The following is an 11,746-nucleotide window of genomic DNA, read 5'->3' as shown; positions in this document are numbered from 1 at the left end:
TGGCAAGAGGGGCAGTAAATGGTGCACTATATAGCAACTAGGGAGTGATTTAACCCTTGTGTTGACCTCTGGTCACATTGGGCCGGTTTTAAATTTTTGTTTTATATCAGAAAATATGGGACGTAGAAATAAGCGCTGAAAATGTGTAGAAGAAAAATTTAAACATTTAAAACGTTGGAAAAAGCAAAAACAAACTGTGAAAAAAAAGGCGTCAAAAATGTCGAAGAAATGTGTTTTTTTTCAAGGTTGACGGGAAGACAACACAAGGGTTAAGTCACTGCCCTGCTCTTACTGGTTATATTGCCTCACCTATTCTCCCGTTTGCAGTTTATTCTTCCACAAACAATATATCAAGCCACTGCACCCACATTAAAACCACACAGGTGTTCTCACTTGAGTTGCCTGATTAGAGCTCATCTCCAGCCTTGATTGCCAGTTATGTGACTCACCTGTTAGTCACACGGCTACCTCCTACTTTCTCATCTTCTCACCCTTCCCTCTTTGCTTCTCCTTCCTGCTTTCCATTAACATCTCCTTGTCTTTCACCAATTATTTCTCCTTTTATTTTGTTATTTTATTTATAGAGTATATTTACTACAAAACTGTGTTTCACACAGACCTGAGCGTTACTCTTTTTAAGATTTTTTTTTGGGGGGCATTTTAGGCCTTTATTTGTATAGGACAGCTTAGATTTGAAAGGGGAGAGAGAGGGGGGAATGACATGCAGCAAAGGGCCACAAGTCGGAGTCGAACCCGCGGCCGCTGCGTCGAGGAGTAAACCTCTATACATGGGCGTCCACTCTACCAGGTGAGCTAACCAGGCGCCCCTGAGCGTTACTCTTATGTGGTCTTCTGCTTTCCATTTAGGCTGGTAACTGACAAATCTACATTGCGCTCAGACATTAGCTGTTTACCCATTCCCAGCCTTTATTCTAGTACCTAATCTAAGCTAACATTCTTCTGGCTGTAGCTTAATATTTAGTGTACACACAAGAGTAGTGTCGCATTGTCAGACCTGAGTGGTATCGATATTCTCATAAATCTCAGTTTAAAGAAACTATTCCTTTAAATGTAGCAATACTAAGGCTAAATTATCAGACAACTCACAACAGTTTCTAAATGTTTTTTTCATAATATAGCACTTTAATGTGCAAAGTAAAATAAAACTCCAGTACAACTATTTTCAACATTTAAATATGGATGAAGTCAAAGAGTCAAAAATTCTTGTGTACAAGATGTAGTATTTTAGGAATGCATACCTTGTCCAAACAGCCACAAATGTAAATTCATAAGCACATTCTTTTACTGAGCAGTGCTGAAAGTAAAATGAGGTTTTCTGGTTACAATTATATAAAACAAATCAAATAAATCCTTTATAGCACAATACTGACTATATGGCACGGCCTGTTAAAAGGGTTGAACTAAGCACTTGTAGTGCAAAAACCTCATCCACCCTAAGAAAAGCACTGCAGAGAAACATAAGTAACCATTATTGTTTGTACAAAACATATTAATCAAGACCTCTACACCACTGAACAACTATGTACTTCTATGGTTCAGCTACAAAAAAACAAGCTTTGAAGGAAAGCTTTAATGCACATTTATTTAAGTCACATACTTTTGAACATTATTTTTGATTTTATGATTATATTTTATATTGGTGGGGAATAGGTGAGTGTATATGGCCCTGGGAAATTTAGAATAATTGCATCTGATTTCTGTTAAGTCAAGCCTGGGCAACAAACCTCTGCATCCCAAAATCTCTAATCTTGTTGTTCAACTTGTACTTTTCCCGAGGGAGCCACAACCCAAAAGAGCAGAAGCAAAATATACAATTCACTTTCACTCTCTCTAACCCACTCTAATAAAGGGCAACGCTGCAGGTGTGATGGAACAGATTCAAATCCCTTCAGTTAGCTGAATAAGTTAAACAAGCGTGTCCCTGACGGCTCATCTGAGAGAGCTTTCACAGCAACGAATGCACTATTCTTACATTGTAGCAAGAGAATGAAAACGTCACAGATGATGTTAAATGTCACTTGCCAAACAGTAGGCACTCATATAATACAGTTGTAGACTGCAGTGCTGGAACATTGTAGCACAAATTGTCCTCTTTTAGACTGGACCGGCGTGGTTGCAACCAGACCCCCATGAAAGCTGAAGGGGGTGATTATGAAAGAGTGTACCAGTGAAGGTCATCATGGTATCAGAGCTGGGTGTCCTCTCTTGCGTCCATGCTGGACTCGTGTGTCTCTCTCAGGCTGCTTCTGTGGACAGGAGGCACCTCTGGGACGTGAGCCAGAGGGTCTGAACGAATCAAGTACCTGAGAGAGAGGTCAGGAGAGCAGATAAAAAAATGAGATAAGGATCGATTTGTTGAGGAGTTGCCACATGGGAGCTTCAGCGTTCAGGTACTTTTAAACCGATCCATACTCACCAACCCTTCAGTACTGAAGTCCCATGAAGAAATAAGAGGAGCTAAATAAACAAGTAAACTGTGGGATGCAATGTCCAATCTCTATCATGAACAGGAAACAGTCATCGCCATGGATAATGATAGGTGCCATGCTTGTTCAGCTGTTCGTTCATGTTGCTTCCCTGCAATTTTATATTATTGCCAAAATAATACGCTACCAAATTGGCAGTTCTTATGATGAATGTTTTTTTTCAAATAATTACCTATTTACACATCCAGTAGACATAGAGCAACATCATTATCAACCCGACGCATGTAAGCTTAATATTCATTCTACTTTTAGCTCTGTTTTGGTCTCCACCGACTCCTGATGGAAATATCTGGCTCTTAAGCTGCTAAATGTTCACCAGCTAGTCGCTAACTTTGGCTGTTGGCTGTTTGGTGTTAGGCAGGTAGCGTACAGCGTGTTTTTGAGAGCTTTTTTTTTAGCTGGAAACAGATGCCTGCTGTGGCTGGGAAAAAGATTGAGTGAACCAAAACAGTAAAGTTGCCTGTTAAACCAAAACAATAAGTTCTGTCAGGTCCATAACATCAAGAACAACACAGACAATGAAAGCTTTAAGAATTTATTGAATAAATTAGGAATTAAATTTGGCGATATGGCTCTGTTCAGAGGAGTCCCCTGACCTTTCATGAGCACCATGAAAAAGCAGAGAGTCAGGGGACAGCAGCAGCATTAGGGGACGCTCACACAGTTTAATACTGGGAGAGCTAAACTATTCCCCCATATGAACAGAGCAGCAACAATGACATAGAAGCAAATGCCACGTTATACACGACAAGGTGGAGCAGGGGAGGAGGTGGGTAGCAAAAAGCGAGCAGCAAGCATTTGGAGCAAACTAAAGCAGCAGTAGGAACAAGCTAAAGTAGCAGCATTTAGGAGCAGCTAAGGCAGCAAGCAGAAGGAGCCAACTGAATCAGCTTAAGTAGCGCGCCCTGTTGAGTGTAGCCATTTAGCAGCGAGGGGAGTGACCAGCTGATGCGCTAATGCAGATCAGCTGCTGCAACTTAGCTGATGCAGATCAGCTGATGCAGATCAGCTGATGAGACCGTGTTGTTGACCAATAGCGGTTAGCAGCGTCTTGACTACCTGGCCTGCCAGAACTGACGCTGACGCTCAATTTAAAACAATTGTAGGTAGCAGGAAAAGTTGATTCTCTCCTTGATTTCATGTTTATGGAGAAGGAGAACCAGGAAATGCTACACTACAAAGACGAGAGGTGCACGGCAGGCTTCGGCATAGGGTCCAGTGTAGGGTCCGTGTCTCCACGTACCAACGTACGTAGCCACGGCATAGATTTAACGCAGAAGCATAAATCACGCTTAATGCTTACACAACGTCATTGAGCTCCAGCCTGGTGTCAGGAGAAGGGTTAATCAGGACGTAGGACAAGGTGTTTTGGTGATCATTCTGCTCATCTGAAACAGAAACATGACCTATCAGCAAACTGGAGTGGTCACATCTGTATGACAGTGTGATGGTCTAATTTACACCTGCAATAGCATCATAATTTAAATCTTTACCTTGTAGGTATCCCAGATTGACTCTGTTCATGACGTCGCTGGCTGTCAGATTAGTGAGGTCTTCTGCACACAACATAGTTAGACAAGAAACAGGCAAACTTTTAAGCAGAAGAAGACATGAGCGTTTGGGTAAGGAAAGCTCTGAGCAGTTGGCTTTCTCACTTAAAGATGTGTCCATCCTCACCATATCCGGAGGTGGGGAGGCCCAGATGTCTCATGCGGTTGCGGACCAGCTCAGACAGCTCTTCCCTCTCAGAGCGTCGGTAGAGGTTGAGGCGCTGCTGAGCGATGCGCTGGCCGTGGTCCTTGCTCGAGTCGCGGCCCACTCCCTGTCGCCTCATGCTTTTCTTACTCAGACGCCGTGCCCACTGCATGCTCTTCTTCCTCAGCAGAGGGTGATCTGATTGGTCATTGCTGCGAGACTCGTCCCCCTTGTCCTTGGTGTCCTCGCAGTCATCAACACTGACTGACACCTGCGACTGGGGTGGGGGGGACAATAAGTTACCTTCACGACCAGGAAGTAAATTATAGTTTTTAGTGGTTGGCCAGTCCCCCACTTTGGTCCAGACTGAGAGACTAAAGCCTACTGACTTTGGTCATCCGCTGACTTTTTACTCTATTGCCACCAGCAGGTCAAAGTTTTCACTTATTCTGGGAATTATTTTAACATCTACTTAATAGATTGGCACAATTTTTAGTACAGGCATTAATGGTTCTCAGAGGATGTATCCTAATGACTTTGGTGATCTGTAGTCTAAATCCACGACGTTCCACTTCCGGGATTGCTCCGTTGCCGCCGGAAATTCCGCTGGATGTCACTCTTTACGGCCAGATGTCCGTTACCTTCCACTTTCTTTGTGTTGGAATTTTAAACTCCGGTCGATTTATGAGGAATATGGTTAACTGCTCCTCACATCTCTGCAGGGTAAATCCAGACAGCTAGCTAGACTATCTGTCCAGTCTGAGTTTTCTGTTGCACGACTAAAACAATTTTTGAACGTACACGTTCCACCAAAACAAGTTCCTTTCCGAGGCTATTTTGCTGCGGCACCGTGGCTCTGCCCAGCGTTTAGCGCCACCAATGACGATTGTGATTGGTTTAAAGAAATGCGAATAAACCAGAGCATGTTTTTCTCCCATCCTGGAATGCTGTGTGGACTAGCCTTTTGCAGCACTGTGGAGGAAGGTCTGGCAAAGCGTCACTAGGTGATCTCTAACCTTTCCCCCTGCAACATTTGTGGTTCTGAGTAAAATGTATCAACAACTATTGGATGGATTGCCATGAAATTTGTTTCCCACAGGATGAAACCAGTGATTACAAGCTTATTTGTAATCAAGGTGGATTTTAGCTTGATACAACTTACAGTACCAGCTCAGACCTCACCTCAGAAGTTGGGAAAATGTGGGATTCTGTCCGATAGATCCCGATAGGAATTTCGGCACTAGAGGAGCAGAGTTTCTGGAACAGTCTACCATAAGTACTAATCCACAGATCTTCCTCTGTTACTTTCATCTGGAACAAGAGATACATGGGTATACTATTAGTTAGATAAACTGGAGTATGGCACTGTGTCTGTGTCTACTTTTTTATTTCATTTTTCTATCTAACTCACAGCACAGAGGTATCCTGATCCTGGAGTGGTGTCCAGCCCCAGCAGCAGCCTTGCAATAAGGATCATGTAGTCCTTCACAAAAGACTGGCATGGAATCAAAGAAAAACATTTTTAGAACTAAAGAACAGAAAAGAAACTAATTTGGTCAGTTTTCTATAAATGACTGAACACAAGAGGGCACTTATGCTTTATGCTGGTAATGCTGTTCTGTTTCTTCAGGTACTACGGTTTCTCTGTTCTGCTGTAAGACACATTCATTTCTTTCACCTAGTATTTATTTAGAGGGATAGTTATTTAAGGGATGCTTTGCTGTAGGTGTGTAGTGTACCAACCTGATACAGCAGGGTGTCCAGCATGCTGATACTGAATACTCTCCCTGCAGCGAAGGGTAGGCGAAACATGAAGGCCAAGTTGGAACCTTTATCACGCTCTTTCTTGACACACAACACAGCAATGATCAACAGCATGTAAAGGTTTGTCGCTTTTCTGATAGTGTAGAAGGTCAGAGGAAAATGGCAAACATAACTAAAATACTAGCTTTAGCATCTTGTCTTTACAATTCATGTTCATAATTCACCCAATTCACTGTAAGCCCACTTGTTATGTTTTACCTTCTCCAGCTTGGAGAGGGCCAGTGAATAGCAGTCCTTTGCTCTGAACTGCATGAACCTCATGTTGGATGGATGAGTAAGCTCTGTGATAATGCTGAGACTGGGAAACAACCTGGAACGTTGTTCAATTAAAAAAAAGTCAGAGATGATGAGACCACAATTTATTACCAAACTTTTAAAATCAAAGTTTGTTTGTTCAAACATGGTTTCCAATGCAGGCTAAGATACACACAATGCCCTTATAAAAGTAAAGACCATGTCATGAATAATATCATAAACATTACGATAAAATCGAATCAATTACCTGAACATCGTCTGTACATTGACAATAGTTTTGGCATCAGCCATGTAGTCCTCCTCAGCACTCATCGTACTCTCTTTATCCACAACAACCAAATTATCAGCGTAGATAATGCCACACTGCAGCAGGCTGTCCAGACTGAAACAAACAAACAAACACACACACACACACAAATGACAATGAGAATAGCAACAGCAGGCACCGCAGATTTGCTTGGAACATGCTGCACATCCAATTAAATCTCAGATACTTAAGTAAATACTTGGCTTCAATATATTTTAATCAAAAGATGAATGTAATATATAATAAAATTATAATGAAAAGCAGGAGGTTAAATGCCAGTCTTACTTGTCTATGGTCCCAGCCATGTAGTAGACCATAGGAAAACAGCAGATGGCCTCCAGAAAGTGATTTTCTGGCCTATAGGAAACATGATAGCGAAAATGAGTTCCATTTTATTTTCTATTGCACTTCTTACTGCAAACCACACAATGCATTGCTTAGTAAGTAGTTTTTAAAACATGGACGATGCATGAATACTCGACTATTCATCTTACTGCTAACTTAGAGAAAGCCTGGAACATGAGTAAAAAACATGTTACTTGCAGTTATGTACAGTAAATGTAAATATGATGTTATGATTGATGTTTTTTTAATTTGTTTTAATTTGTGTTACTGGAAAATGTGATGTTTTATTTTAATGTTTGACAAAACATGGAAATAGAAATTAACGAATTAACTATATGAAAAGTTTACATCATGAAATGCAATACTTAACATTTTAGAAAATGTGTTGATAACTTAGCAACTGTTCTCCAACACTTGCATCCAAGATGTTCAACTAAGTACACATTAAACACACTGAAAAGAACTTAATATCTGCTTTAGGGATGTGAGTGTTTACTACTATGTGATGACAGTAAGTACCGGGGCCTCAGGAGCCTCTGTGGTAGTTTAACTCCCTACTTGGTCCGTCTTTAGGCTGAGGGATGAGTCTGTCAGGGGGAAGGCACACTCTGAGAGATTTAGTTGCTTCATTATTGTCTGTCTACCACCACCAACCCTGACAGAACATTACTTTATACATCTGCCCAGTCCTGCTCACTAGAGACCCAAGGCTGTCGTAAGTGCTTGCATTGTGTATCCAAGTGTGTGGGTGTTAGCTTTTATGCGTGTGCAACAGCGAAACGAAGGGAGAAAGAGAGAGATGCATGGGGGGGGGGTTAATGTGTTATTGGTATGTGTGTGTTTCTTTGAGTCCTGAGAGCTTGCTTGTGGGGGCTGAAAAGGGACTGATCAGGGCTGCTTGGTGTTCTACAAAGAAATCATTTTCTTGATCTTTTTCTCCCCTTGTAGCAATATAGATCATTCAAGTTCAAGGCAAAGCAAGTTGCTATGGTAACTGTCTGGAGCTACAGAGTGGAGCAGTTTTTTTTATTTTCTTTGTCGCTCAAAACACACTGTCACTGTGAGCAGCAGCAGTAACCAAACATCAGTACTGACAATGGAGTTCCACCTCCACAGCCTTGTCCTTAGCGTTCGGCTGACATTGGCTTTTAGCATGCATAATGTTTCCCAGCGTTAAATGGTGATTGACAGAGTAAGGGTTGAAAGAAAGGAACGATTAACTCACGAGTTATCAAGCAGCAAGACGATGGGGTTGAGTTCTTTCCTCGGTCTGTAATAAGCTCTGAGAGGCACTATGAAGTTATAAAGACCGTTCCCTGCAGTCTCAGCAGACACAATGATGAGCTTGTTTTTAAAACCATAAGCCTTAGCATCCTCAAAGCTGTTGTGCCTGCAACCCTGCATAAGGAGAAAAAAAACAGGTATTTTATTGTAGGTTGGGTTTTATGATGTGAAGGACAGAGAGAGGAAGGAATGGAAGGAATGATGGAGGCAGTAAGTAACTGAGTGACTAAGTTGGAACAGCGACTGCCCACCTGGTCAAGTCGTAGGCAGCAAAACGGGGCTTTTTCAGCCAACAGATGGCACAAGGTAGGCGAGCTCCCAATGTACGGAGAGTTAGGGGGATAACCTTTCACGTACCTGAAAGCAAATCCAAAAAGCAAGACTGACACATTTCATAAAAACAAACTGTGAAATTTGTCACGTTGTCTTGTTGCAATTTTATTCATTCATTCATTCATGGTACCTTGGAAATGAGCCATCAGTGCACTCAGGTTCAACAAGCATGCTAAGTAAACTATTCACAGAATGAGAACAGGTAAGATTAATATGTTGGTCTTTTTTGGACGGACATTCTGGGAGGTTGCATAATAGTAAAGATACTATAAGCTCAATTTTAATATGTATGATTGTTTGCTTAATTTGCATTTTGCAGGTTTAGCATATATTAAAGGGCTGTAGTTTAAAGTATTTTAGGCTCAACTAGAAATGCAACAGCATGGGGGGGCACAGTACCCTGATACAATAACTTCTACATGAGTACTATTTAAGTCAGTTCTGTGTTATTTTGTCATTTGCTCTGCCTTCTTGTGGTTAGGTATTTATACAGAGAAACAGAAACATTACTCAGTAGATGAATGGCCTTTTTCATCTGTGAAGACGGAGTCATCTTCTGATTGGTCACTGAGGAGGTCACATGGCAGAATTGAGGAGGAGTCGGCGATCTCCTGAACTGGAGCGATACTCGGCCGGCGGCCCTCTGTTCCATTTAACGCAGGTGGGACCAGTCTCGGTGGACTCGTATTCTGAAGATCCATGGCAACAGTGCCTGTAAATTATATTCACTGGCGCTTTACATCAAACATAAGGAACCAGCGTATCCACAATCAATCTAAATTCATCATCAATACCTTTCAGACCTCTTTCATCAACAAGAGCAGTTTATCACACTCTCTCACCCATGCTAGCGATGATGCTGTGCACAGGAAGCTGCGAGGGTCCGTCATAGCGTCCCCCGGCAGGGCGGCCCTTCTTCTCCTCCTGGTTGAAGATGAAAGCTGAGTTCTCCTCTTTAGTGATGTTGATGTAGTAGCAGGTGTCTGTGGCAGCCATGATGTGGCGCGGGCCAGGGTTCAGCAGGATGCTCTTGTTGTCTTCCCGCTTTATACCGATGAGACACACGCCGTACCTGCACGTCAGATACCTGCTGTTAGCATATACTTGAGGTAAATATCTGACAACATAATCTTGTCATTACATTTAAAACACAAAACGTTATAGTACTTCGACATTTTGGGACATACACCTCACTTTCTTGCCAAGAGTTATCTTAGCATAAAGACTGGAAACAGTGGGACAGCTAGCCTGGCTCTGTCCACTACCTACACTGTAAACCCAGATTTAGTTGTAATTCAACTTTTTAGTGGTCACTTCTTATTCGTTCGTTTTGTTAAAAACCATATTCATTACTAAATCACATTAGTTGTTTGTAATTATCAGCTTAAGTATGCAGTGCAGAGAATTTATTAAGCAGAGATAACTGGGAGGGGCGTGGTCATTTGAACGGTTCTGCGCTAAAACGGTGCAAAGGCTCATGGTAAAAAATATATGTTCTGAACGGTTTCTGTCCTAGTTAAAGTGTGTTTGAATAATGTTCTGTTATTGTTTCGTATGTGCATTTATGTTAACTGGGTTTTAGTTCTGTTTGGTTGATTTAGTGTTCATGTTTATCTACATTTATTGTTGCACCATGACCGAGACCCGGATCATTTCTTAAATATTGATAAGTAGTCAAATGTTTATGTATCTTTGTGTGTTAAAAGCTATAGTGCATAGTTTATGTGTCCCCCATGAGGAATTCTAAGTAATGACGCAGTTGCTAGTAACCAAGGAGAACATGGAGGATTAAGAAAAAAAGATGGACTCTTCAGAAAAGGTAATTATCTTCACTCGATTTTCAGTTTATGAACATAGCCATACTGAGAAATACAGAGAGAGTTTTGTGGAGCTGATAGTCTTAATTAGCTTTGTATCAACTCATTTGGCAATGGCTTGAATATAACAGACGTTCGTTAATATAAAAAAGTTCCGCACTAAAGCTTTAACTTAACATGCTTATTTTTGACAACATGACTCCAGAAAAAAAAGTATGTTTACTAATGATTTTTAGTAAAATCTGCTAATGTAAACTTGATTTGTCTATTGCATCAACTTACTGCTCTGTGTTAATACAACTTAACCTTGTGTAAAAACTTAGATGGTTTAAGGCAACAGGTTTCCATGCAAATTTCTAGTAAAGTCAACTAATTCGGGATAACAGTGTACAAGCACCTCAAAATAGTTATAGTATAAAACCACAACCTGTCGTTTTAAACTTGAGATGCAACATGTTTATTAGTGAGCTTTAAAGGTGCTTGTAGGCAGATATTGTAACCTTCAGACAGAACCAAGCTAACGTTAGCTGGTTCCCTGTGTGATGGCAAAATATGAAGAAAGGGAATAAGTGTTGTCTTGACATTCAAGAATTGTACTCAACTTCTGGAGCAGTGAGCTAAAAAATGTTTTTGTAATGCACAACATTATTTGACATCACTTTTTAGCTGGATAAATAACACCTACAGTATAATCAAAAAGTTAGATTATTGGATCTTTTTATCATTTTATTTATTTACCTGTGTGAAATTAATATTAAACTAGGATGAAACAAAAGAATAGTAGTCCACTGCTGCTGTACTTGATTATACAAGATGATACCAGGTCAAACAGACAAACGAACAACCCCTGTACACGTCTTGGTATATTTTCAACTGGTCAGCATCTAAAGAAGATGCTTTAGTTTACATGTCAACTCACTTCTTGTGAGCATGAAAGGAGGCGTATGTAAAGCTTTTGCCGTTATACTCTCCAAAGAACTTGCTGTCACACACTCGGATGTGGTAGACCTCGTTGCCAGAGCAACATCCGTACATCCTCTGCCAGTGCTCCGGAGACTGTTGTCCTTCTCTGCATTCATTCAGGGAAAATACAATCAAACATACAGACAAATCAATACATCTTATACCCACATCCCTCCAGACCAGGAGAGGGTCTGGAGGGATGTGGGTCTCCTGCCCGCACCCTGAGTCTCCTGGGTTCTCTGATGAAAGCAGACAGCTTGATCCATGTGTCAGCCACTCGGCTTATCTCTAATATGCCCATGGTAATGACTCCTGGTAATTATGGTAATTGCTCAAGCATTCTGATGCTCAGAATAAACCTGAGGTAGCAGTTTACATACTTGATTAATATTTACATAAGATGACTTATAAATTGT

At 41.1% G+C, this 11,746-nt stretch overlaps 1 protein-coding gene across 2 annotated transcripts in view; it reads right to left on the bottom strand.

The window, feature by feature from the left end:
- Positions 1-1,929: 1,929 nt before the first annotated feature.
- The window catches only part of kcnt1 (potassium channel, subfamily T, member 1), a 34,202-nt gene continuing 24,385 nt past the window's right edge, over positions 1,930-11,746 (bottom strand). For both annotated transcript variants that reach the window (XM_031317868.2, XM_031317866.2), the window contains 15 exons: positions 11,287-11,436; positions 9,393-9,622; positions 9,061-9,262; positions 8,469-8,574; positions 8,159-8,331; positions 6,874-6,945; positions 6,529-6,663; positions 6,225-6,336; positions 5,946-6,047; positions 5,614-5,697; positions 5,385-5,513; positions 4,185-4,479; positions 4,001-4,063; positions 3,811-3,895; positions 1,930-2,324 (listed from right to left, as the gene is read on the bottom strand). In XM_031317868.2, coding sequence (XP_031173728.1) covers positions 2,207-2,324; positions 3,811-3,895; positions 4,001-4,063; positions 4,185-4,479; positions 5,385-5,513; positions 5,614-5,697; positions 5,946-6,047; positions 6,225-6,336; positions 6,529-6,663; positions 6,874-6,945; positions 8,159-8,331; positions 8,469-8,574; positions 9,061-9,262; positions 9,393-9,622; positions 11,287-11,436 — 2,056 coding nt within the window. In that variant the 3' untranslated portion in view covers positions 1,930-2,206. The remainder of the gene's footprint in view (positions 2,325-3,810; positions 3,896-4,000; positions 4,064-4,184; positions 4,480-5,384; positions 5,514-5,613; positions 5,698-5,945; positions 6,048-6,224; positions 6,337-6,528; positions 6,664-6,873; positions 6,946-8,158; positions 8,332-8,468; positions 8,575-9,060; positions 9,263-9,392; positions 9,623-11,286; positions 11,437-11,746) is intronic.

This window comes from Sander lucioperca, chromosome 14, assembly GCF_008315115.2.
Source record: "Sander lucioperca isolate FBNREF2018 chromosome 14, SLUC_FBN_1.2, whole genome shotgun sequence".
NCBI lineage: Eukaryota > Metazoa > Chordata > Actinopteri > Perciformes > Percidae > Sander > Sander lucioperca.
This window is presented reverse-complemented; position numbering and strand designations above follow the sequence as displayed.